At 51.7% G+C, this 27,260-nt stretch overlaps 2 protein-coding genes across 2 annotated transcripts in view; one reads left to right on the forward strand and one right to left on the reverse strand.

Moving 5' to 3' along the window:
- CUNH7orf50 (chromosome unknown C7orf50 homolog) overlaps window positions 1–27,260 on the forward strand; it is a 101,906-nt gene that overhangs the window by 11,532 nt on the left and 63,114 nt on the right. The gene's annotated exons all lie outside the window — the stretch shown is intronic.
- Window positions 20,644–25,079, reverse strand: Gper1 (G protein-coupled estrogen receptor 1). Its single transcript, XM_041648312.1, has 2 exons — window positions 24,935–25,079; window positions 20,644–22,773 (listed from the first exon to the last, which is right to left on the reverse strand). Exon 2 carries the CDS (start codon window positions 22,547–22,549, stop codon window positions 21,422–21,424), a length of 1,128 nt encoding a protein of 375 aa, XP_041504246.1. The 5' UTR covers window positions 22,550–22,773; window positions 24,935–25,079; the 3' UTR covers window positions 20,644–21,421.

Below are 27,260 nucleotides of genomic sequence, written 5' to 3' on the forward strand. Positions count from 1 at the left end.
TGAGTGAAGGGATGGCAGGTGTGACCTCTACTGTTAGTCTTGTCTTCGGGGTGTGTGCATCACAGGACGCAGATGTGCAGAATCCGAGCGTCTTTCCAGCCCAGAGCTATTGACGACTGAGAGCAGGAAGTCACTCATGTAGACTTAGGATCCCAGGGCTATCTCAGGTTTTGGTACTGGTGCCAGACTTGTCCCACCTCCACTATGTGAGAAGGCCCAGTTATGAAGTTTTTTGTGGGCCAGTGGCATTTATGGAAGCCCATGGTAGAAAAACACATCCCACAGCAGGAAGGGAACTGTCCTGAAAACCAGCAGCAGGCGAGGCAGAGGACAGAGGTGATGAGCCCGGTCACAGAACATCCCAGTGACTTTAAATTGGATGGCCCATCACACCCGCACACTCGGAATGAAGTGGTAGGATTCAGAAGGAGGAGTGGGGCTGCAGAGATGGCGTAGTTAGTTAATGCCATGATTGCTGCCAAAACCATGAGGGACCGAGTCGTGGCCTCCAGAACCCGTGTACAATGCTGGGCACATGGAGCAGGTGAGAGGGATCAGCAGGTTCAGGCCCCTGCCCTGCCAGTTTGGTCTCAGATCTCACATAAAGATGGAAAAAGTTTCAGGTAGGGGAGCCTGGCCAGCAAGGACGCTGAGAAAGGGAGGGAGGCATGCTGCCTGCGGCTCATCAGAGGGTGTCCCTGGGGCCCGACACCCGGCCTCTAGGAGAAAAGCGGTGTGGGGTGGTCCAGCTTTCAAATGAAGGAGGTGCTGGTGAGAAAAGGCCACAGGGCAGGCGTGGGCATGCTCTCAACTCATGGGCTCTCAGCAGACAGAGGGGAAGTGTGCAGGATGAGGTTGTGGCTCTAGTTAGGCAGGCAGTGTGCAGTGGGGAAAGGGGATGGTTCCTAGAAGATTTGGGTCTCTAGGAGTTGGGAACTAATAAAGTGTTTTTTCCACATCCTGAAGCCAGACAAAAAGCGATGAAAAAGAAAATCGCTGTGTCTTCCTACCGGGAATTCCACAGATCATTCTGTGGAAAGAGAATGATGTCAGAGGCCTTGGCATGGAGTGAAGCTCCTTCACCGGGCAGTGCTGGCGAGCAGCAATGGTCACAAAGGTCTGCTGTGCCCAGGGCGATTGCTCAAAGATGGCCTGCTGCAGTTCGCTGCTGAAAGGGTTCAATCTTACCCTGCTCAAGGCCGATGCTGAGTATCGCGTCCCTGCATTGGGGAGCGATTACTCGTTCTTTTCTGTGTTAGTGTGTGTGTGCACGCACGTGTGTGAACGCAGGTGTGCTGCTGCCTTGGTGCACGTGTGGAGGTCAGAGGTCAACCTTGGTGTGGGCCTTGCTCTTCAGTTTCTGAGGCAGGTCTTCTTGTTCACTACCATGAACAATACCAGACTAGCTGGCCTGTCAGCTTCCAGGGGAATCTTGTTTCCACTTCCCGTCTCACTGCCGGAGGGCAGGGTTTACAGATGTGTGCTGCTGTGTCTACCTCCTTACGTGTGTTCTGGGGATCCAGACTCAGGTCCTTATGCTTGTGTGGCAAGAGCTTTACCTGTTGAACCTGTTTTTCTTTTTTCTTTTTGTTTTTTCGAGACAGGATTTCTCTGTAGCTTTGGAGCCTGTCCTGGAACTCCCTTTGTAGACCAGGCTGGCCTCGAACTCACAGAGATCCTCCTGCCTCTGCCTCCCGAGTGCTGGGATTAAAGGCGTGCGCCACCACCGCCCGGCTTCTCCTCTGTTTTTAAGACGTGGCTGGTTATGGGCTTCATACTGAGCTCTGCCACAGTGAATTTGTCTGTGATCAGAACTCAGGTGTTTTTTTTTTTTTTTTTTTGTTACTGTTGTTTTTAAGTTTTTGAAGATTTTTTTAATGTGTTGAAGTTTGCCTTCATGTGCCTGTGCTCTCAGTGTGTGCAGTGCCTAGAGCAGCCAGAAGAAGGCTTCGGGTTCCCTGGAACTGGATAGGTGTATACTGCCGTGTGGGTGCTGGTACTTGAGGCTAGGTCCTCTGCAACCAGGCTCTTGACTGCTGAGAGTCAAGGGGAGAGCCTGCCCTTGAACCCTGCTGATGTGCTTGACACTTGAGTGTGTGTATTAGTTACTTATCTCTGTTCGTTCTCAGAATACCTGGTGAAGGTGAAAGCAACTCAAGGGAGGGAGGGTTTGAATGCAAGGGTGCAGTCCCTCATGGTGGGTGAGACAGAGCAGCCGCAGCGTGACTGCCGCTGACGTTAGATACCCAGGAAGCGGGGTGGGGGTGCTGGTGCCCGGTTCAGTTCAGGACCTTAGTCCATGGGACAGTGCTGCACACCGCTTTAGAAACTTCTCTTCAGTCATATTCCTAGGTGACCCTGTATGTGGTCAAGTTGACAAGGTTAATTAATGGTCAAAGCAAGAAGGGCTGAGGTGACATCAAGATACTTGAACCAGCAGCTGTATCCTGAAGTGTCTTGTTTACAGAAGCCCAGGTGCTTCACATCCTGGTTCTGAAGCAGCCCAGGTGGCCTGGCCAATGACTTCAGCTTTCATGTATGGCAACCTGTCCCTAGGTTTCATCTAGCCTGAATTTCAGAGGCCCGCTTTTCCTGTTGGCTCTGGGTGGATATGCCATGAAATCACTGTCGTAAAGGCCTGTTGGACGTTTGGGGTTTTTTCTGTTTCTGCTTTTCTGCGGTGTCACACCCTATCCCTATGGTTCAGTTTGCAGGGTGCCCAGACTCCATTTGCAGTGAGTCCATACCCCTTTCCCAGTTCTGCCCTGTCTTGTGCCACGTGGGTCTAACACTTTTCTTCCATAAATTGCACACGCTAATAGAATAGGAAGTCTCCTGTGTAGGGTGGTCCTGCTGGGTGGTTTCAGCTTCTTGATGGCTCTGACTCTCTCAGGTCAGGGATAAAGCTAGCAGGAGCTGAGCCCAGGTCTGTGGGGAAGCCCTGAAGCTCAGAGGCAGTGCGGGGCAGCACCGTTCTTCACACAGGGTGCTCCAGGAAGCTCTCGTGTTTGGAGACTCAAATACCAGGACGAGGGGCGCAGGCTTGCATGTTTGCACAGTCATTTCAAAATTATTCTTGTAACGGCATGGAAAGATTTCCCAGGGTGGAGCGTCCACAGCTGGGAAAACAGTTGTGGCTTTGAAGACATTTTCCCAGGAACTGAGCGCGCATCTCCTGCTGTTCAGAGCACGGATTGCCTGGCCGCGTCTGGCTTTGCTTGCTTAGCTCCAGGAATGGCTAATGGCAAGCAAGGTCCGTGGGTGCCCTGTTGGGAGCTCCTAGCCACCTGATGAGGGCTGCTCTCCATTGCCCAGTTGCCATCACAGCATGGCAGGTGCTTGTCTGAGTGGAACTGGGGACCAGGATCACCTGAGAGACACCTGACTGAGTCATGGGCAAGGCATGGGCATCCTGGAGGCTTCCTGAGATGCTGACCTCCATGGTGGATGGGCTGTCTTTCAGTGTCCCCTGGTGACAGGTGCTGTCCTAGTCGCTTGCTTCCTTGCTGTGATGAAATCCACCACAAACGCAGTGTGAGGGAAGAGGGCCGTTTGGCTCATGGCCGAGTCTAGCCCATCATGGCAGGGAAGGCATGGAGGAGGAATATGAGGCGGCTGGTCACGTCGCATCCTAGTCAGGAAGCAGAGAAATGAATGTTTTTCTACTTCTTATTCCATCCAGGATGCCAGCCCTTGGGACGGTGCCACTCACATTTGGTGTAGATCTCCCACCTCAACCCATTCTAGAAGTTTCCTCATAGACATGCTCAGAGGTTCATCTCTTACATGAGTCTAAGTCGCTGTCACCCTGAATATAGTCAAGGCTGATTAGGTCTTGTCCTAAGTATCTCATTTTAATCCCTTGGGCCTTGGGCAAGAGCCCTCCATGCCCATGCTCAGGATAGCTGGACACCCTTGTGGCGGGCCCTGTGGCCTTGTGATAGGTTCAGGCCATTCCACTGACTCCTGGACTCATCAAGGAGATGACAGCACAAGAGTAGTCATAGGTGACACTGAGATCCCCAAGGCCGGTGCCCTCAGAGGGTCTCTTCTCATGGTGTGGGACTGCCAGCCTTGCTTCGTGGACTGTGCTAGGACCTGCACCTTCTGCCTTACGGCACTGCCACCCCCGACCCTGGAGTGCTGTCCTGGCCCTTGGGAGTGCACCCGTACTTACTCTGTAGGAGGATGAGCCTCAGTGTTTCCATGTCCCACCTCTGAAGTGAAGTCAACAGGGACCCAAGTTAGGTATTAGGCAGGTCCTGTGAGGCGTCGTGCGTGGAAGGCATAGTGCAGTGTGTGCCGACCAGATCCTGAAGTTCCACAGACAGGAATGGCGGGTCCTTGGGTGCACAGTATGTATCAGATGTCCAAGGCCAGGAACTGGTCAGGGAGATATGGAAACTTGTTAATCCAAAGCTTCTAGAAGCCAGGGGTTGCCTTTCCCCTGGAGTTTTCCTTCTAGCTTTAACTGTTCTGCCTGGGTACTGAGGTGGCTTCTCCTCCAGGGCCCCCGGTAGTGTTGAGCGGTGGTTGCAGCAGTCAGCAGCAGAGGTGGCACTGTCTGCGGTTTCAGCTCATACAGGTCTTGGTGTTAGGACCTACAGTGACGGGGCTTACAGAGCCCTTGGGTTTTAGGATTGGAACTGTCAGCACAAGGCTTGGCAAGCTCTCTGGGACCCCTTCAGCCACTGGGGCCTGAGGTATCTCGTCCTCAGCCCTGTCCAGCATTTATTGTCTTCACCGTTGCTCCTCTCTCTGAAGCTCTTTGGCCTCTTGACGTCACTACTATGGTCCTTTTTTTCTGTTGCCAGCCTAGCCCATTCTCCTAAGGATGAAGAAAACACTCTGGATAGAAAGAAGCCTTCCCCAGCCTAAGGCTGTACCACCAAAGGCTTTTGGGTATGCCCCAGAGTGAGCCCAGCAGCCTACTTATATAGCCAGAGAAGGGCTCTGCACCAGTCATAGTAAACCTTCATACAAATGGAAGCCTGTTTCCACCAATTCCAGGCTTTCACTGAGCCACCTGGCACGGACACCCCTCTGCCTGGGTAGGAAAGACTGTCAGGCCATTGGGAGTTCCCTGAAAGCTGGCAGAGGCTGTTTGCAACAGTGGTGGTGCTGGTGGTCGTGGTGGTGGTGGCGGTGGCCTCTGGTTGGCAGTTCTCTAGAGGGAATCAGGATACCAGGGAAGGGACAACAGTTGTCGAATAACCAACCTAACTTTAAAGAAAAAAATGAAGGCCGGGAGATGACTTACTCTGGAGGATACTTGCTATGCAAGCCTGAGGACCTATTTTCAGTCCCTAGCACCCACAAAAAAATGCCAGGTATGGTGATATTTATCTGGAACCCCAGGTCTGGGGAGACAAGACAGGAGAATCCCTGGATGGCATTCACTGGCCTTCTAGTTATGCTGAATTGGTGAGCTCCAGGTCCAGAGACCCTGTCTCAAAATAATAAGGTGGAGTCCTGTGAGAGACCCTGTGTAAAAAAATAAGGTGGAGGGTGATTGAGGAGACCCACAACTGATTTCTGACTTACACACACACACACACACACACACATTCTACACTGAAAAGGTTGAAAAGGTACCCACATTGAAGACTACTTATTGACATCAGCAGTAAAGACCATGTTCAGCTCCCCCCCCCCCCCCCCGAGGCTGGGTCCTCCGCCCTGCCCCCATCTCCTGTGCTGAGCAGTACATGTGCATTTGTTGTTATTAAATTAGGTCAGAAGTGAAAACGTCTGACATGCTCGCGTCTAGGGAAGACGAGCTTGACCTGGTCCAGGATCCAGCCTGTGCTGTGAACTTGGGACTTGAAGTGTGACTGGGGGGTGGTTTGTGATGACAGCTGTCCCAGGCAGATGCTCCAAGACCGTGCTCTTTGTTTCTTTTTAATTTATTCAATGTTATTTGTGTGTATGCGTGCACACGCATGTGTACATACCACTGCAAACATGATCAGAGGATAACTCCTTGACCATAACAGGGTCCTAGAGGTCGAACTCGGGTTGTTGGGCTTGTGTGTCAAGCACCTTTACCTGCCAGCCCATCTTGGTGTCCCCAAAGTGCATTTTGTTATTTTGTTGGTGGTGGCATGTCGTTCTGTTACCATGGCACTGATGCTGCTGAGATCTATTTTCTTGTGGTCACGTTGCCGGATTGTACATGTATGTGTGTGTCTGTGTGTGTGTGTGCATGTGTGTAGGGCCTGTGTCTGTGAGGTGCATGAATGTGTCTACATATATGTTGTATGTGTGTCTGTGTTGTGTATATGCCTGTGTCATGTTGTGTCTGTATCTCTCTGTGTGTGTATACTTGGAGTTTTCCTTTTTTAATTTTTTTTATTTAATAACTTTTCTTTCATTTATTTTATGTACCAAGCAGTTTCCCCTCCTTCTGCCCCTCCCCTTTCTCATCTACCCCACCCCCACCCCCATCTACTCCTCCATCTCCGTTCAGAAAGGGGCAGGCCTCCCATGGGCTTGCACAAAGCATGGCTCCTGACAGAAATCCACCAGGAAGCCAACCCCCTCCCTGGTTTGGGGTGGCCCTTCCTGTACCAGCAGTCAGGCTTGGTTTTTACCACGCCATGTAATCAGTGCACAGATGGTCACCGCGTGAAGGTAAACTGCTGGTTGAGGTATTTGAAACGTGTGTCCCTTTGGCAGCCACAGAGGCACATGTCCCAGTGACCAGTGATATCAGCACCTCTCTCTCTCCATACCTTTATGAGCACTTAAGAGTGCGTGTGTGTTGAGGGGAGTGTTGAGGCCAAAGGTCAGCACTAGCTGTCGCTCCTTATGTGCTGTTCTCGTTTTTTAGGACAGGGTATCTCAGTGGATCTGCCTGTCTCTGCCTTCCCCGTGCTAGACTTACAAGTATGCACTGTCACGTCAAGCCTGTTTTTTAATTATATGGGTGCCACGGAATGAACTCTGGGCCTCATGCTTGCAAAGCAAGCACTTGACCCGACTGAGCCATCTCCTGCTCTCGGCATCCCTTTCTGTGGAATGGTGTCTCACCTCTCGTGGAGGAGGACGCAAGTCAGCCAGGCTAGATCTGAGGGTGCCATGTGGGGTGTGGGTGTCATGTGGTGTGTGGGTATGCATGTCATGTGTGCATGTGGTGTGTGGGTGTCATGTGTGTGTACATGTGTCGTGTGGGTGTACATGTGTATGTGTGTGGGTGTCGTGTGTATGCATGTGGTATGTGTGTGTGCACGTGGAGTGTGTGTGTGTGCGTGTGGAGTGTGGGTGGGTGTGTGCATGTGGAGTGTGGGTGGGTGTGTGCATGTGGTGTGTGGGTGTCGTGTGTGTACATGTGGAGTGTGGGTGTGCATGTGTATGTGTGTGGGTGTCGTGTGTGTGCATGTGGTATGTGTGTGTGCACGTGGAGTGTGTGTGTGTGCGTGTGGAGTGTGGGTGGGTGTGTGCATGTGGAGTGTGGGTGGGTGTGTGCATGTGGTGTGTGGGTGTTGTGTGTGTACATGTGGAGTGTGGGTGTGCATGTGTATGTGTGTGGGTGTCGTGTGGGTGTGCATGTGGTGTGTGTGTGTGTGCATGTGGAGTGTGGGTGGGTGTGTGCATGTGGAGTCTGGGTGTGTGGATGTGCATGTAGCATGTGGGTACTATACATGTGGAGTGTGGGTGACATATGGGGTGTGTGCATGTGGGGGTGTGTGCGTCCCTCCTGGCCCAAGGCCAGCTATGTCCTGCTGTGCCAGGCTTCTGCCCACTGATGTCTAGTACTGGCCTCATGAGGCAGTTCTGTGTCCTGGCTGCCCCTTGGGTCCTTATGTGGCTGTTTCAGTCCGGGTCCCCTCCAGCGCACGTCGCCAGCATGTCTGAAAGGGAACATGGGTTTGTAATGAGGGACAGAAGCTGGCGGTGTTTCATACATATAAATTGAGTTTTCCTTTCCGTTCATATTTTGTCAGAAATCTAATATGTGGTATTTTCTGCCCTTCCTCAAGAAAGACAGCCATCGACACAGTATTGTACTGTTACTTTGTTCAGACATGAGATTGCTGGGTGGAAATTTTTAATTTTTTTTCTTTAATTTAATAGAACCGGGGCTGGGGATATGACTCAGCTGGTAGTGCCCTTGCCCTGAGTTCCTTCCCCAGCACTGCACAAACCAGGCTTGGGTGTGCATGCCTGTTGTCCCAGCACTGGGGAGGTGGAGGCAGGAGGATCAGGAGTTCATGGCCATCCTTGGATAAATGAGCTTGGGGTTAATTAACATGGTCTTCAAAAGAAAGAGAGAAAGGGACACCCATAGTGGAGCCCATGTATCAACACTTGAGACCAGCTTCCCTTCAAAAACAGAGGAGGAAACAGAACTTTAAGACAACAAATTGGGGGAGGTGGTGTCCCTGTCCCTGTGCCCCACAGGACAGCCCTGACTGGAGACCCACCGGCTTTTGCCGGGAGCCTAGCTGCTGTGCAAGGTGAGTACGCGCAGTCCACAGGGCGCTGCGCAGTCCACAGGGCGCGGCGCAGTCCACAGGGCGAAGCGCAGTCCACAGGGCGCGGCGCAGTCCACAGGGCGCGGCGCAGTCCACAGGGCGCGGCGCAGTCCACAGGGCGCGGCGCAGTCCACAGGGCGCTCAGGCCAGTTCCACCTGGTAGCGTTCTTACTTTGGTCGAGTTCCAAGGGGCAGAAGGTAGGTTATCTCATGATAATCTAGGGTAGGAAATTCACTGTTGAATTTGTTTTTCAGTTGCTGGTTGTGTTCTCAGCTTGTCCTCACTGTGACAAAGTACTGGAGAGAAACAGTTTAAACGGGTGGGGGTACGTGGGGGAGGGTGTTGCATCTCAGGGTTTCAGACTTTTCAGTCTGGGGTCAGCTGGAAGTGTGTAGCAATTTCCTGCAAGTAGAAACATTGTATCCTAGAGGGTGAGCTTCAGTGTAGAAGCCAGACGGCAACCTTGGGTGTCTGCCTCAATTGCTTTCTTCCTTACTATTAAGATTTTATTTTTAGGGCAAGGTGGTGCACACCTTTAATACCAGCACTTGGGAGGCAGAGGCAGGTGGATCTCTGTGAGTTCAAGGCCATCCTAGTCTACAAAGTAAGTTCCAGGACAGCCCGAGCTGTAACACAGAGAAACCCTAGCTTGGGAGTGAGGGGAAGAATTTTATTTTTAATTTTTAGTTTGGACACGTGTGCGCGTGCATGTGTCTGCATGTGTGCGCGTGTGCTCACACATGAGTATAGTGTCTGAGGAGGTTAGACTGATCTCTGGAGTTTGAGTTACAGATGGTTATGAGCTACCCACTGTGGATCCTGTGAACTAACCTTGGTTCTTCGGCAGTAGCAGTAGATACGCTCGCTCATCTTCGGAGCCATCTCACCAGACCCTCCACATTAATTCATTGATTTGAGACGGAGTCTTCCCCTGAACCTGCAGCCCATGGTTTGGCTGCACTCTGGTCAGCAAGCTCCGTGGATCTTCCCGTCTCCACTCCCCAGTGCTAGGATTGCATGAGCATGCCACCATACTTAGCTGTTTTTATGGCTGCTGGGCATCCCAGCCAGGTGCTCATGCTCACATCTCGCCAGACTCAATCAAATGTATTGATTTATTTTTTTGAGAAGCAGAGTCTCTCATTGAACCTTCAGTTCACAGATTCAGCTAGACTGATTGGCCAGTGAGCTAAGAAATCCTCCTGTTTTCCACTTTTCCAGCCCTGGGATCACAGGTACATGCCAACACACTGGCTGGGGACATAGGTGCTGGGCATCCCAGCCCAGGCTTCATGTTTCCCTGGCAACAATGGCTTTACTGTCTGGGCTATCTCCCCAGTTTTCTCTTATGTGCTTTTTGTATTGTTTTGTTTTTAACTTCTTAACATTTGCTTTATTTTATTGTATATTATTATTATCATTATTATTATTTTTTTTTTTTTGAGACAGGGTTTGTCTATGTAGCTCTGGCTGTCCTGGAACTTACTCTGTAGGCCAGACTGGCCTCGAACTCACAGAGATCTTCCTGCCTCTGCCTCTTGAGTGCTGGGATTAAAGATGTACCACCACTGCCTGGCTTTGTTTTATTTTTACATTTATTCTCTCATTACAGTACATCCCGACCATAGCTGCCCCCTCTCTCCTCCTCACAGTCCCTTCCCCGCCTCCCCTCTCCCCCAGATCTACTGCTCCTGTTTGCTTTCAGAAAAGAGCAGGCCTTTCAGTGATACTAAACACAGCATGAAAAGATGCAATATCACTAGGCGCAAACCTCATAGTCTTATGGGTTTTGAAGGGGGAATTGTCTGCCCAGAGTAGAGGGGAAGCGGGAAGCCCGATGTTTGTTGGCATTTGGGGTCAGGCTGCTGGGAGCTTGGCAGGAGGCTTCAGTTCTGTGTTACTGTGATGATAGTGTCACCTTAGGGATGGCAGCACAGGATGCTGAAGGAAGTCTGTGCACCCACACTCCTTTAAGGCTGTGCAGCGTAAGCGATGCTGAGGCTGGCGTGGGAGCTAGTTAGGTAACTCAGTGGAGCATGGCCTCTTCTTCCCTCCTGCTCTCCACAAGCCCCCTCACTTTCTCCCTCCTCAAGCCATTGCTTCTTTCCCCAACTACTCTCAGGTAAGAGAGAGCTGCTATCTTCTCTCCCATAAAGGTTCCAGACCTGTCCGATGTTACTGGAATCACGTGTCTTCCTTCAGAAGGCAGAGGTGTGGAAGGTGGGCGGTGCTTTGAAATCCCTTTGGTTTTTCTGAAGAAGTTAGACCCTGGTGTGTGGGCAGGGACAGTGGTGTAAGGTAGGGGCCTCAGCTCTGAGCTCAGCATCAGTTCGAGCATAGCCATTGAGTTGGTGCTGGGGCAGAAATGACACAGGTAGACCAGCTACCCCCACCCCTCACTTTAAAATACCCCCTTTTGTGAAGCCAGCCTAGCCAAGGACAGAGCTGTGTTTGACCAGGGCCATCCCATGCATTGCCTCTGGGGAGGGCTTGTAAACAGCACAGCTTGGCTTCGATTGTATGTGAAAGTCTATTAAGCTGCTTTCTAAATCTTAGACTCGCTGTTGTTGTATGCAGCTCCAGGTCATTCATTCTCATCTGCTGTCCTATTACTTTTGAGTCAGTAGATAGCTGGCGATTACTCTTATTGTGTGTGTCCTGCCACAGGTTTCTGCCTGGGATGTTTCCTTGTGGGGTCACAGAGTCCTATTGCTGTGACTCCTTCCTCTGCTAGATTAGCCAGGGGAGTGAGCTAGCACTGCAGGGTTCCCACTTGACTCAGTGGCCATCAAAGGGTCCTCCTTGCCACCTTTGTCCTTTCCAAAAGGAAATGCAAAGGGAGAGCAGAAAGGGTCAGGGGACAAACTAGAAGTCATTCATAGAGAAGTCGCCTTCTGCTAGAAACTCCAGGTGGCCAGGTGCAGCCCACACGGAGCGCGCGGGGGGGGGGGGGGGGGGGGGGGAATCTCGGAGACTGTGCTGTCAGGATGGGGCTGGCAGGAGCTATTGTGGGAGGAGCTCACACCACTTTACTGTTCCCAAAACTGGGGTTGTGTGAGTTCACGTTGCTGTAGCAGCAGAATGCAGGATGTGCCGTTGCCTTGACAACGCCTCTGAGGTTAGCCAGGCTCTTTAACCGGCTCCTGTGTGTGAATAGCACTTCATCATGGGTCTGCCTGTCTGTATGTATGTGTTTTTTTTGTGTGTTCCTGAGTGCATGTGTATAGGTTTGTGCCTGTGTGTGTCCACGGCAAACAAATGTCTCTGTGTACCGATATGTGTGTGCCTGTGCATGTGCGTGCACACATGTTGTTAGAGGGCTGGAGGGCGGTAGTGGGACCCTGCTTACACCTGTACTTGGGTCGACAGCTCTGGACATGTGGTGTGGACACCCCCACCCCTCCTTCGCTGCTTCTAGCTTGCTTTCGGAAATCCACCTGGATTTATACGGCCACCTGGGTTCTGTGCCTTTAAGGAGTTTGTGTGCGTGCTGCCCACCTGCTGATGGGGGTGTCTGCCTTTTTAGAGGCTACCATGCTTGAACCAAGGGTACTTCCTGGCTAGTTACATCCTGGAGAGGTGTTTTCATGAAACAAAGTCTCAGGCTCGTGGTTGTGGATTCAGCCAGCTTTAGCCACTGCTGGCATGAGAGGGAGGCAGCCTCTGTTTCTCTCTCCATTTCGGAAGGTTGCTCTTTCTGTGTTAGCAAGGGATGCTGGGTTCCTGAAGCCGGGACATCCTGTGCACGCAGTGTCCATTGCTTTCCTTTGACATCACTTCCCTGGGGTAGCCTGACAAACCCTTGGGGACCACAGCCATAGCTTCTGTTCCTGTTGCTGTTGGAAGGAGCTGCTGGAGCCTGGAGGACAAGTCGCCTGTGCACCCTTTGAGTGGGTGCCCCCTGAAGTGGCTTCATGCAGGCTCTGGGCTGGAATTGTCCTAACACATGTCACCACACACTGCCAAGATGCTAAGACTGCAGGGGGAAGACAGATCCCGTGTGGGAGGACAGGGAGGAGGCCCAGGCTGTGGGAGAGAGAGGAGGAGGACCTGGGCTTTGCTTGCCACTTTATTGTGCATTCTCTCTTGGGACACATTAGTTCTCGGCAGAGCCAGCTCCCCGGGCATACAGCTGGGACCATTCCAGAACCCACAGCTGATTTCTTGTGATAAGTTTCAGGTTGATCCCACCCCAGGGTAGGACACAGATAGGTTTGGGTGCCTTTTTTGTTCGTGTTCCTGAGACATTCTAATGGGCCCCCACCCACTGCACAATGGCAGCAGGCAGATTAGCCCAGCAGATGACGTCTTCCTGCTACCACCAGGTCGGACGTGTGAGAATACTGAGCTGCAGTGTGTGAATGAGCATACCCCACTCTGTGCGTGCGTGCGTGCGTGTGTGTGTGTGTGTGTGTGTGCCCGCCCGCGTGCATGTGTGCATCTTGAACAGACCTAGAAGCTGGGAGAGGGAGCCTGAGATAGGCCTTTAGGCTTTCTGCTCCGAGCAAGTTGCCCTGGCTGCCCAGCAGTTCTGTTGGTAGGGAGTGGTGGAGGGTTCGGGTCCAGCTCTGCCAAGCCTTTTGCTCTTGTTTCTCAGCACTCCTGAACCTTCTGCCCAGGACTCATTCTCAGAGGACATGCCAACCACGGGGCTGAAACTCTCTCCTCTAGGCTATCAATCTGTGCCCATGATCAAGATGCAGTAGAAAAATGTCTTCTCAGAGTGAGGGAGGCTTGGGTGTGACGCAGTTTCCGTGATGCCCCGCCTCTTTTCCTCATTGTTTTTGTCTCGCTTTTCCAGTGCTTGCTTACAAGTGCAGGCAGGCCACCATTCCTGGCTTCTTAAGTGGGTGGTAGGGATTGAACTCAGGACCTTGAGCTTGCAAGGCAAGCAGTTCATCAGCTGAGCCATCTCCCTAGTCCCCAAGACCTTGGGGTTTTTTTTGAGATAGCTCTTTCAATGTAGCCCAGGTTGACCTCAAACTTGCAGTCCTCCTGCTTCAGCCTCCCATGAGGCACCACTCCTGGCCTGCTTGGTGCAGAAGGCCGAAGCCAGAGAGCACAAGTGTCTGCCCTTCGCTGGTCTGAGAGGAAAGGCTAGTATTCCTGTGTGTGTGGTTTGTTCCATTTCCTCTTGTTTTTGGCCATTCCCAGGGGTGCTGATCGCTGCTCTCAGTGGTCGATTGATGCGTCTCTTCACGCTCAGTGTTATGAGTGTATTGTCCCCATGGAAGTGTCAGCCTTGCTGAGTAGGTAATGTGGCTGGTTCCTTGATGCTGCTGTTATCAGAGCAGTGACTGGGCTGTCAGCCCTGGGCTGCTGGGTTGGCTGAGCCAATGTACTCAGGTGTAGGGGCTCCCTGCGGACTCTGCCCCTCCCCCAACCCCAGGACAGAGAACTGGCCTTCACCTCTGTGAGTGAATGCCGAGAATGGCTGCCCACGTTCCACTTTAATTTCGCTGAGGCTCTTTCCCCTGTTTTTAATTGAAAAGCCTATGGAAAGGCACCCCAGATAATTAGTTTCCCACTGTGAAAGAGAAAATAAAGCTGGAATTACCAGGCAGTAAGTGAGAAGAGAAAACTTTAATTAGGAGCTTCCCAGTAAATGCTGGAGGATGCTTCGAGGATTCCAGATGGCTTAAAGCTGCCCTCGTTCAGAACACACTGTGCAACTGCTAATGGCAAGTGCCGGCGGTGTGGGGTGCCTCCCCTCCTTGGGGAAGGAGTAGAGGGGCCGGGCAGAGAGTGGGGTGGCTCCTCGGAGGAGGGCAGATCCACGAAGGAGAGTTCAGCCTAGAGCCACGCACTAACCAAGGTATCACCTCCCTTTCCATCCTGTCCAGTCCCACTGCCACTCCCCCCCCCCCCCAGTCCTGGGTAAGACATGTGCGTGATGCTTGGCTTTTGACATGGATGCTGTGATTTGAACTCAGACCTCGTGTTTGGGCGGCAGCATTTTTACCCACTGAGCCTTCTCCCCAGTGCTAATTTGAATATCTCGATGAGCGAGCGCTGAGGTTGCGGCCAGTGGTCACATCACACAGCACACTTGGCGGGCTTGGGAGACTGGGCGTTGGGACACAGCCCTAAACCTCTTCCAATAATAGCTTTTGCACATTCTGGGTCTCACGTGGCCCAGGCTGGACTTGGATGCCTGACCTTCCTCCCCACCTCCCCTGGCTGGATTACAGGTGTGCAGTGCCCGCCATGTCTGGTGCACCTTTCCCTGGCTGTCTAGTCCACCCCACCGGGATCTCCAGGGCTCTTTTGTAAATGTTGGGGTTTTTGTTTGTTGGTTTTGTTTTGTTTGGCTGGGGATTATCTAGTGCATTCCATACCCATTTTCCCTTGAACTTGGAACAGTCGCTCAGTCCTTGTCTCTTGTATCTTTGACATTTGTGCTGTGCGCTGGCTCCTTGTCACAACTTCGGTTGTTTCTGATGTTTGCCCCTCTGTGTGTTTAGCCTCCCTCCTTCTGGTGATGCCAGTGTAACACGTGGGAGGCACTGTCCCGTCTGCTCTGTGGGAGCTCCTCGCTGTAATAAGCTGGGCTTTGCAGGTATCTCACTCTGTTGCTGCAACGAAACACCATTAGGCCCACACTTCAGCATTGCTGTTCATTTCTGAAGGAAGTCAGGACAGCAGCTCAAACAGGGCAGGAACCTGGAGGCAGGAGCTGATGCCTAGTCCGTGAAAGGGTGCTGCTTACTGGCTTGCTTCCCATAGTTTACTTGGCCAGCTTTCTTATAAAACTCAGGATCAGCAGCCCAGGGGATGACACCACCCACCATGGGCTGGGCCCTCCTTCATTGATCACTAAATGAGAAAATGCCTTACAGCTGGATCTCAAAGACATTTCCTTAACGGAGGCTCCTTCCTCTGATGACTCTAGTTTGTGTCAAGTTGACACACAAAATCAGCCAGTACACTTACCAAGGGCCCATGGTTAATAGATGGGGGCTTGTGACCACATGAGTGAGCCCTTGGGGAAGGTTACTGAGGGACTAGTCTGATTCCAGGTCCCCTTTGCCAGCCAGCTCTTCCCATAGGCTAGAACCCTGCCTCCTGGTGCCCGTGATCAGGTTCATTACTTGGCTTCTTATCACATTGTATTTATTATGTAAGTTATATTTATCCAGTAATTGCTTGAATGGAGTCATGGTTGCCTTTTAATAGTCTATAACTGTTTGTAATTGTTGACGCCTCTAAATTATCCTGATGCTCAAATCATCCCAGTTTGGCCCATGGGCTGGCCCTTAGGCCATCTCCCTGTCCCGGATGTGACCCTGTCCTCTCAAAGCCTTTCTCACTGAGAACCACACATTCTGCATGCTCCCACCTGAACCCGCCAGGTCCCTAAGGGGTCTGGCTGCTGCCACCCTCTTTTGGTCCTAGACTCTGAGCAAATGGAACCCAGTGTGCTCAGTTGGACACAGTATAGCTGAGTGGTTTCGGGGTACATCCCTACTATTGAAGGAGATAGTCTCCTGGGGTTTGTTTGGGATCTGTTCCCCACCCCCTAGTTAAGGCTAAAGGGATTTATTTGTATGTATGTATGTGTGTGTGTGCGCCCCTAGTTAAGGCTAAAGGGATTTATTTGTATGTATGTATGTGTGTGTGTGCACACGTGTGTGCATTTGTTTTGTGTGTGTGTGAGCACATGCCGCAGTGCACATATGGAGGCCAGAGGAACAGCTTTTTAGGAGGTGACTCATTCCACCTTGTGAGTTTTGGGGAAACGAACTGAGGTTATCGGGCTTAGAGGATAAGTACCTTTACCCGCTGAACTCTCTCTGCAGCCTGAGAGATTTGTTTCTAAAAGAAAAATCCTTGAATTTGAAATTCTGTTCCATGCACAGAATTCATTTTTATCTCCCAGCTAAGTTTAGTGCACAGTCTAGCAGTGTTGGCGGTGAATTAGCGAGGGAGATCTGTGGTGTCCTCCCTGAGGATGGCTTAAAGGGACAAGGGCAGGTTGTTTCCTGTTGTGATTGGGTAAGGAGCCCAAAGGCAGTCCAACAGTAATCTCCAGAAGATGATTTTATCCCGAGTTCTTCCCAGAATTAAAAGTTCAAGTACTGTATGTGGCTCTGTAATAATTAGAATTTGCAATGAAAATTCTGAACCAAGTGGGTGTTTTGTTTCCTTGGCAGACACTCTTACTATGTAGCCCAGGCTGGCCTCAAATTTGTGATCCTCCTGCCTCCACTTTTCAGGTGCTGAGATAACACGCGCACACCACAGTGCCCAGTCTATGGCTTGCGTGGATTTAACCCAGGGCCTCATGATGCTAGACAGCACTCAGTCAACTGAGCTGTGTCCCAGCCTAAAAGTTAGATGCTTTATTTTGGTTTTAGATTTGTTTTATTTTATGTGCATGAGTGTTTTGCCTGCATGCCACTAGTTCCTGCTGAGGTCAGAAGAGGGCATCAGCTCCCCTGGACCTGGAGTTAGGGGTGGTTGTGAGCTGCCGTGTGGTTGCTGGGAACCAAATCTGGGTCCTCTGCAAGAACAGCATATACTCAGAACAGCCCCAGCCCTGGACACTTTGAAGTTGGAGTACATGAGAAGCCATTCAGAGCCAGAACCATTCTGACCATACTGGGTCATGCTCAAATGAAAAACAAGATGGCTCTACAGCTACAGGATCTCACCGCCAAGCCGACAGCCTAAGCTTGATCCTCAGGACCCACTCGGTGGAAGGAGAGAACCAACTCTGATAAAGTTATTCTCTGATCTATACATACAATGTGCACGCACACGCACACACACACACACACACACACACACACACGATGTAAAAAAAAGTATTAGTGAGGCTGGAGAGAATCTGAGTTTCGATCTCCACAACCCAGGCATGGCAGTGTGTGCCTGTGACTCCCACGCTGGCTCTGTGTGTGTGCACGTGTGTATGTGTACACGTGTGTGCGGGTAGATCCCTGGGGTCACTGGCCAGACAGTAAGTTTCAGGCCCAGTGAGATACCCTGTCTCAAAAACTAAGGATTTTTAGTATCAAATGCTATAGGGGAAGACACCCTAAGTTGACCTCTGACCTCCATATGTGTGCATACAAGACGAGTGCAGCTCCCCACCCCGTCCTCCATCCCCCTGCATATGCCATACACACGCATACACAAATTTTTAGAAAATATAATGAATCAAAGACACTCAGGACTGAATTTGACACGTCTATGAAGGCGTGTTGGAGAGGCTGCTCCTGGGGTTGCTTGTGGTGCGCGTTCAGGACCACAGCATAAGAACCACCACACAGAGCCTCTGCCTGTGCCTTTTGGGGAGAAGAACCTCAAAAGACAAGAATTATGTTTTCAAATGCTTGCCTCTCCTGGGCAGCCAGGTGGCTGGCCTCCTCTGTCCCACCGAAGCAGGGAGGAGATAATTAATTGTACCTTAGGTCTTGTTTGCCGGGGCTCGGAAGGGCGGGTGGGCTGGAGTGCGGGGGAGAACTCATTATTGAACTCTGAGGTGATGGAATGGTTTCCAGTGCTAAACAGGTTTTCCGTGCCCATAGTGACTGTCTCTGCTCTTCCTAGGGTCAGAACTACATTTGTGTGCGGGAGTGAACCAGGCTACCAGGAAACAGCAGTGCAATTAAAACGCCTTGATTTTATCTTGTGGTGTTCCTGCCAAGAATAATTGTGTTAGCCTCAGCTCAGCTCCCGGACACACTCTTGAGGGGGGCCAGATGGGCCGTACAGGCTCCTGCAGAGCCAGCCACTTCTGCCCTGTCCTGTCCCCCTAAGTCTTGCCTTCTGCCTCGATTTACCCTTCTAGCCAGCACCCTGCCCTGGGATTTGGGGATATACATGTATCGCATGTATTGTCCACCCCGCCTGTCCACAGAGCTGTTCTGCCTTATGTTTGCAGATGGAGAAATGTGCTTGGAGGCCTAGAGGAGGCAGGAGCTGTGTTCCCACCCTGTCTGGCTCCAGCCTGCCACAACTTAGCTTGTGGAAGACTCTGGTCAGGAGCCTCAGCTAGGAGGTGGCATTACTTCAAGGGGCTACAGCTATGTACAACAAGGAATGGGCATGTCCTGTGTGGCCTCAGAGCCGCAGTGGTCTCAATGGACCACTTTGCTGCTGCCCAGAGGACTGGAGAGGGTGCTGCTGGCCCAAGGGTGGCTTGCCGTTAGGAAGGAGTTCTGTCTTGAAGTGTTCTGGGACTTTGGGCAGGTGCAGGTCTAACCATTAGCTCCGGGAGTGTAGCCTTCAAGAGGAAAGGGCGACCCTGGCTGCCCTCTGGGTACGCTGGCTCCCTGTCCGCCCATGCTCTTCCCTGTCCAGGCTGCAGAGCTGCCGGTGCTGGGAAAAAGGCAGAGAGGGTATTGGAGGCCGAGATTCGTTCCTGGCCCCGTCCTCTATTGTCTGTGGTTTTGAGTGTTCACAAACTATAGACATCTCGTGTTTTCTCTCTTTAATATGGGTGGGGTGGGGGTGGGGGGCTCAGGGCTGTTGTCCTGTCGGATGCCTTGGCTGCCTCCCTTACCAGGGTAGAAAGTCTTGGCGTATTTGGGGCATCTGCATCACACTGGCCCAAGGATAGCCATCAGACACCTCTCCTGTAGGCAAATCTGAAGAGTTGAGATCCGGCCTGACTTTTTCTGTGACTTGGAATGGAGGGTCTTTTCCTGCCGCCATTGTGAGATCAAAGGGGCAGCTTGAATCAGGTATTTGCAATGATGCCACCTCTCAGGGTTTGTGGCCACACTTCTTCGCCTCCACTGTCAGCCTGCCCTGCTCTGTGCCTGTCTATAGGGGCACCACGAGGGCTGGTCACATCACTTGGGGCTCTGAGGTTGCTGACAAAAGTGCCTTAGGAGTTACCCTTCTTGATTATGCAAGGGCTGTATGAACGGTGCACACCTTTGTAGGGCAGAGGGCTGGGGTGGAGGGAAGGGCTTCTTCTGTCTGAGTTGTGGGCTCAACAAGGCGGAGTCACACCCTAGCCCCTTTCCCTGCCCACCTCCCATGGTGGGTCTTCACCCTTCACCATTGCTTCATGGACACCATTCTGAAGGAAGAGTCCTGTGTGCTGCCCAGGTAGAAAGCCAGCCCTGCGTGGGACAAATCCTCTTATTCTTGAAGACTTGTACTCAGGGTCACTAAAGCAGGGGATGCAGGTGCTCCAGGCCGGGAGCCGTGCCAGCCCACACCATCCGTATCAATGGAAACTGCGACAGAGGGAATCTGTCCTGTGTGGTTTGGCTGGCTCCTTGGCCCTGCCAAGTCCACGAAGCCTCCTGTTCTCTTTCCAAATAGTCTTCTTTTTGCTTTTCTTGTTTTTGGTTTTTTGAGATAGGGTTTCTCTGTGTAACAGTTCCTGGCTGTCCTGGATCTTGCTCGATAGACCATGCTGGCCTCGAACTCTAGATCCGCCTGCCTCTGCCTCCTGAGTGCTGGGATTAAAGGTGTGTGTCCCCATTATCCAGCTAGATATTGTACTAAAATATCTGGAAAGATATTTAAATATTTTTAATATTTAACTTAATAACTTAAATATTACGTGCTTTTTCACTTACACTTATCTTTAAATACACTGTGTTATCATCAGAATAAAAGGGCGGGGTCATAGTTTGGATGGAAAAGAGCATGTTCTTTAGAGACAAAGTGAGTCGTTTTTGTCACCTACATGTTGCCTTGTCTGTGCCCCTATGGCTTTACCCAGCTCCAACATGCTTCCAGAGACCCCAGGGTCCTCATTTAGAGCAGTCTTAACTCAGGCGGGTGGTCAGGAAGTGGAGATGGGGCATGAAGCTGTCTGTCCTGTAATACATGACCAGGGCCCTCCCTTCTGGCTCCAGGCATGCTCTGTGACTCCCAGCGATAGGCATGTCTCCCAGTCCAGAGTCTCCTAGGAACAGATAGCTGTCCTGTGCAGACCCCTAAGTGAGGCAAAGTGTGACTGTCAACATAAGTAATGCCCAGGTGCCACCTAACATGTGACCATGCCATCCCAGAAGTGCCAGGTGTAGCCTGTTGATGCGCAGGAGGTACTCAGAGTGGCACACAGGTGTGTGAAGCTGTGGGCATAGCTTCCTTTGCAAGGAAGAAGCCAAACTGGCGTTGCTTTCTCATTGTCCCTTCCTCACCTGTGCCCCTCCCCCCTTCCAGGAACCACAGAGCAAAGAAGAATGACCACATGACTATATTTTATTCAGATACTGAAGGGATACCCCAATCTTTAGTTCTCTTTCTTCCTTTTTACATGTTAATGAGAGCCATTTACACCTCACTGTTCCCAGGATTATTTCGTAGACGCAAGTCCCTGAGCCACCCATCTCATGGTGGCACCCCACCTGACCTGCACAGCAGCACCCACAGCCTCCGTCACCTTTGTAAACAAGCATTGCGAGAGGTGGGCATCCCCGAGCAGGGGGGCGTTTGTCAAAGGGCCTTTCTCAGCTCAGACACACTGGTCACTCAGGTGGCAGCTGGGGTGACCTGCAGCCTTCTGGAAGGCAGGAGAAGGCTCTGGGGTCCTTGACTTTAGCTGCGCTGGACAGTTAGACATCATAGGCAAAGGAAATGTAGCCACTGGGTCTGGTACACATATTCTGTCTCTGTCTTCCACCCAGGTAGCATTCGGTAGCAGAAATGTAGCTGATGCTCCCATAAGGCGGCCTATCCTTTTGGTTGTCACTCATCACAGCAGAATCATCGTCTGGGGTCTGCAGGTTGTATGGTGTCCCTTGAGGTCACAGTCAGTGTCGCGTTACCTGATGCCCTGGGCCCTTGAATCTGGGTTGCTGCATCCGTGAGCTGGACAGTCAGGAAGGATCCCAGCAACCCCAGAGATGACCCAGCAGTGCGACATTCCCCAAGCCACTGGGGTTTGAGAGTACGACGTGGTTCAGTTGACTTCCCACCTGTGTTGGGTGTGGGCTGCCCTCCTCCCCGTCCTCCTCCCTCTGGTGGGTCCATCTCACACAGCACTGCTGAACTTGACATCTGACTGCTCTGTGCTGTCGGGAATGACTGCCTTGAGCGTGGCATGGCAGAAGCGATTCAGGGCTGGCAGACTTGTCTTCTGCTCCACGTACAGCCTCAGCTTGTCCCTGAAGGTCTCTCCGAGGAAGCTGTAGATGAGGGGGTTCAAGCAGCTGTTGGAGAATGCTGCGAGGTTGACGATGTGGCCTGTCAAGGGGTAAGCATGACGGAAAGACTGCTTGCAGGGAGTGTCCCCTGGTTGCGTCCATTGCAGGAGGTGGACGCTGATGAACACGTTCTCCGGCAGCCAGCAGATGAAGAAGACGAGGACCACGGCAAAGATCATCCTCAGGGCTTTCTGCCTGCGTGGGCGCAGGCCACGGTGCCTGTGGGCCCGGATGAGGGCCCGCACTATGAGGGAGTAGCAGAGGCCAATGATGGCGAAGGGCACGATGAAGCCCAGTGTGACCTCCAGCCACTGTACCTCTCTGACGTCGGCAAAGCAGAAGCAGGCCTCTTCCGTGTGCCTCAGGTGCACGGCTGTGAAGGGCACCAGTGTGGCGGACACTGAGGCCATCCAGATGAGGCCACAGCTGAGCCGGGCGTGGTGCTTGGTGCGGAACAGGCTGCAGCGCATGGCCTTGGCCAGCGCCAGGTACCTGTCGAAGCTCATCCAGGTGAGGAAGAAGACACTGCTGTACATGTTGATCTGCAGGAAGAGGGACATGAAGGTGCAGAGCACCGCGATGTCGTAGTACTGCTCATCCAAGTTGAACACCTCAATCAGTGAGTCGGCCACCAGGATGAGGTCGGCAACCGCCAGGTTGATGAAGTACAGGTCTGGTATGGTCATCTTTTCCCGGAAGCTGATGTTCACCACCAGGATGAGGATGTTTCCCACAAAACCAATGGGAAAGAGGAAGATGGTGTAGAGGCAGGAGAGGAAGAGGGCGATCACGTACTGCTGGTGCTCAGAGAGGTCCCCAGTGAGGTTGCCCGGGGTGTGTTCCTGCAGCGGGAGGGACAAGTTGAGGGTCAGAGAGGTGGTGTTGGAAGGGACTGGCCACATGGGACCTAGGTAGGTCTCCACGCCAACAGTGTGGGCTGGAGTAGTTGCGTCCATGGCTCCCCTCGCAGCTTTCACGATTTGCTGAGAGGATCACAGAAGTCTGTTTGAAGTGATGGCTCCATCTTCACAAAGAAAGGAAGTGAGCCAGGCATTTGTAAAGCAGGAAAAATAGTCCCGGGAACCTGTTGGTCTCAGAAAACCAGAAGGGCAGACAGGGTGTCTGATGTCTGGGTAGGTGCTGGGCAGCCACGCCTGCTGCCTGCTCACTCTCTGGGCACCTGTAGAGGCAGACAGGACAAGGTTAAGCATCGGGAATCCTGGGTATCCTGAGGGAGCCAGGTGTAGTGCATGGACTATAACAGAGCCTGCCTGGACCTTGACTTTGGCCATCTTGGAGAGATGGATGCCCCTGAGCTGGAGCAGGAGAGATGGATTTGGGGGTGTTCTTTCTATCCCCTAATGGTGTCCACAGTTGATGGTTTGAGTTGATGGTTTGCAGTGCGGCCCGTAAGATCACCGGCTCATGAAATAAAAGGGCGTGCATGGTGTGGGAATTTGGGGGAAACTGTTTGTCCAGACAGGAAGTCTCATTAAGTTTGGCAGCTGTTGGAAAGATATGCGACATGGGAAGGGAAAAACCCTGCCTTTAGAAGCCCACGGGTGGGAGCTGACGTCTCTCTTACTGAAGTGGTATGGAAATTCTCGCTCTCTGACTAGTGGCAGTACTGAGTGTGGGTGCCGGAAATAAACACCTGCTCCCTAATACGGAATGAAAATAAAGAATAAAAACTGTCCTTTGTGGCCCGGAGTGTAGCTCAGTGGTAAACCACTTACCTGGCACCCACGAGGGCCGTGGGTTCCGTCTAGCATCACACACGCATGCACACATATACACACTGCTGGTTTTTAAGGCAGGGTCTCATGCAGTCTAGACTGTCCTCATAGTCACTAGATAGTTGAGCATGACTCCTCATCTGCCCAGCTGCTCCGGAGGCTGAGGTAGAAGGATCCCTTGAGCCCAGGAGTTTGCGACTATCCTGGACAGTAGCCTGAGACCCCCTTCTCAAGGCATAAGGAAGAAAGGAGCAGAGGAAGGAGAACATTTTGTCCTTTCCACAAATTACTGTGAATTATCACATTTTAGATGCTATTTCCTGGAAGCTGAGTTTCATTTGTGGCTTGGGGGATGTGGCTGGGAATGTTTCCTAGCTTGTACGACTCCGTGCCCCAGGGTTTTCTGTGGTGTGATCTGGGTTCTCAGCACTAACAGTGTCTGGAGACCCTGGGGTGTCACAGTATGGGAGAGGGGTGCTGGCATCCAGTGGGTAGAAGCTGGGGGTACCACTCAGTGTCCATACTGCCCTGAGCAGCTACTGTTTCAGCTTCCCTACCACAGCCAGTAGCACCCAGGGTAAGATGACAGACTGGACAGCGTTGGCTTCTGAAAATGCATTCGCTTTTCTTGTGGGATTTGCATTTAGTTTTGAGGTGAAGCAAGGACAATCCTGAGGTTTATTGGCCTTTCTCTCCCAAAACACTGCTTCAGTAAAATAAGGGGAGGAAGGAAAGAGGGGCAGCTCACTGCCATGGCCACATCCTGTCCTGGAAGTGTGGGTGTGGGTGGGCAACCCATCTTTCAGAGGTAGTGCTCATCGGAGCCCCAGAAGTACCCCTTTGCTGAGTCCAGCTACAGTGTGGAAGGTTTTCCTTGATTCCTTCTGAGATCCCACAAGACAGCTGGGCCTGGTGGTGCACACTTTAATCCCAGCACAAAGGAATCAGAAGCAGGTGAATCTCTGTAAGTTTGTGGCCAGCCTGGTCTATGTAGTGTTTCAAGCCAGTTAGGGCTGCATAGTGAGACCCTGCCTCAAAACAAACAAACAAAACTTCCAAATTTAAAAATACTCACCCAGAGTGCAATGTGTGAATGTGGGACCTCAGAGGTTCTGCCACAGCTCCAGCATCTTAAGGGGAGCAGAGCCCTAGAGCTGATCAGCCATTCTGGTGGGAGTGTGGCACAAACGACACCCTCGGTTCTGTCCCTGATCCAAACTGCTGCTCTGTTGGTCTAAAGCTTAACGCTAGTGTCCTTCTGATTTTTCTCTTGTGGGTCCAGACCTGGAGAAACAAGGCCAGGTTTTTGCCAGGCTTACGGGACCCCCGTCCCTGGAACTGCTAAGCCACTGGGATTCCCTTGGCAGGCAAAGAGCGGCAGCAATGTGGTGTTACCGTTACAGGGCGTAGCCGGGACGTGAATGTGGAGCTGTAGATGGACACGCTCTTGCCTGCTCTTGGGCAGAGCCCCTGCCTGGGTCGCACCTAGCATGCTCTCCCTGGAGGCTGAGGGGTGTGTGCCTGCTCTGCCATTCCCCACACAGCACAGAAGTAGTTTCCAGCCAGATGCAGACCCGGAATCTGGGGCACCAGCCTGAATCTTACCTGTGCCACGGTGTCACTGGACCATCTGCTGGAGGAGTACCCGGAGCTTGGGCGCAGGGGATTGATTGGCCCCAGACTTGCAGCACCTTGGGGATGGTGCCCAGCAGGGACAGCAGGAGAGGAGGAGAAGAAAGACCTGTCTAGAAGGGAGCAGACTCCCGATGCCTATGGCTGTCCTGTAGCGTCTGGCCCCCTTGGCACTGCGCCTCCTTTATAGACTTCCCAAGCCTACTCACTGGGCTCTGGCCAGCCTCCTTTTTAAGGCCAGCATTAACCATTTTTTTGCTGGCTGTTTTTTGTTTTCTCATACATGGAGGCAGCAAAAACAGTCCAACTTGATACATGTTTTAAGGAAGTTTCCAGAGTGACTGCTGTTATTTACCTGCAGTTAACCCACTGACACAGTTATTTGAAGTGTGGCGGGGCTATGATCTTGTTTACCTGTTAGGTAAGAAACTTTTCCTCATTGTGGAAGCAAGTGATGATGCTCTTGCTTTGTTTTGGCCAGTGCTGGCCTTAAGACTGAACCCTGAGTTTTCTAAGTCAGCTTTAGTAGGGAGCCAGGAACACAATGAATATAAGCTACGGTTTTCCCAGGGAGGCTTCCCCCGGGAAATGTAGCCCACAAGAGGCAAGTATTTTGATCAGAAATTAGGAATCCAGGTGGGTTTTTGCTCTAATGTTAGGTGGGTCTAATGTCCCTTTGCCCAAGGGTCAACTGACTTGCCTTTCTTCCAGGTGGATGATGAGACTCCTCCCCACCTTGGCACCTGTCGTCTCTGTTTCCAGTTTTAGGACTCGTATAACCAAAGTTGAGGGGACCCAGGCCTTGGGGTCTGAGTGGCCCTGTGGCTGATTGCCATTCCACAAGCATCCCACCTTCTGGTTGTTGGGTTTCATCTGGAGCCTTGGGGTGATCGTGGCATTGTAGCCCCGAGGTGGAGACAAGCTCGGGGGAGGGAACGTCACTCCCTGAGCGGATCTTAGGCAGCCCCGATCTCAGCTGTTTGACTGTTCAGTCACGTTATTGCTATTCATAAACGTCCATAGTTAATTGATCTCATTTGTACTTTCTTTGTATCTGAGTGTGTGTGCGTGCATGCGTGCGTGCGTGTTCATGTGTGTGCATATGCTTGTATGTGGCTGGAGAACCTCAGTTACGATTCCTTGGGTTCTGGCCCCCTTGTTTCTTGAGGCAGAGTCTCTCATTGGCCTTAGACTCACTAATAGAGCTAGGCTGGCTGGCCAGAGACCCAAGTGTTCCGCCTCTGCCTCCTCAGTGCAGCCCCCTGGGCTTTGGTCTTGGTCCCTTCTTGGTTGCTGGGAAGCTATGAGGTTGAGCACATTAAGTGGGTATTTTAGCATGAATAGTTTTTAGCATGAATAGTGCATGTTTCTGCTGGCTGAGGAAACCAGAAGGGAGACTGGGTGCAGCAGGAAGAAGCAGGGACTGGTCTAGAGAGATAATTCAGGGGTTAGCATTTGTCACTCCGAAGAGGACACAGGTCCAATTCCCGGCATCATATGCTGGCTCCCCTTCATCTGTCACTCCAGTTCTAGGGGACTTACTCCCCCAAGCACACAGGTGGTATACAGAAATACATGTGGGTAAAACAGTCATTCACATAAAATATTAAACGAAGCAGTTACCTACATGCAGACAGATCGAGGGGCTTCTCTTGGGAACTGGCCAGCTGCCCTGTGCCCATGCGCATAGCCTCCTGCTGCAAACACGCTTGGTGGTTTTCTATAAGCTACTGCCTTAGAATCTTTTTTTTTTTTTTTTTTTTTTTTTTTGGTTTTTCGAGACAGGGTTTCTCTGTGGTTTTGGAGCCTGTCCTGGAACTAGCTCTTGTAGACCAGGCTGGTCTCGAACTCACAGAGATCCGCCTGCCTCTGCCTCCCGAGTGCTGGGATTAAAGGCGTGCGCCACCACCGCCCGGCTGCCTTAGAATCTTTGAGACATGCTTTTTGGGAAATGCACAGATCTTTAAGCCGAGTTCTGTGTTAAATTTCCTTTTTAATGGAAAAATACTAAGTCGGGACCCTTCCGAGCTGTAGACGCCCCAACTTCTGTGTTGGTTTTCCCTCATTTGAAGAGCGTGATAAAGGGTCCATTGGTCCTTCAGTATCTTTTGACCAACTTACCAAGTCAAGATGACGTCAACACTAAAAAACGTCCATGAAACCATCTTAAAAGAAACAGATCATGAGAAAACACAGCTTCCTTTTGAATTAAATAAATAAAACAGAAACCCAAACCTTGAAATAGCTAAGGCGTGCCACTTAAAAATAGCCGCTCCCTTAAAAATTCCCCACTCTCAAG

The sequence above is a fragment of the Microtus oregoni genome, unplaced genomic scaffold, assembly GCF_018167655.1.
Source record: "Microtus oregoni isolate MIOR12 unplaced genomic scaffold, Mior012 000003F_ref0000135, whole genome shotgun sequence".
Classification (NCBI taxonomy): Eukaryota; Metazoa; Chordata; class Mammalia; order Rodentia; family Cricetidae; genus Microtus; species Microtus oregoni.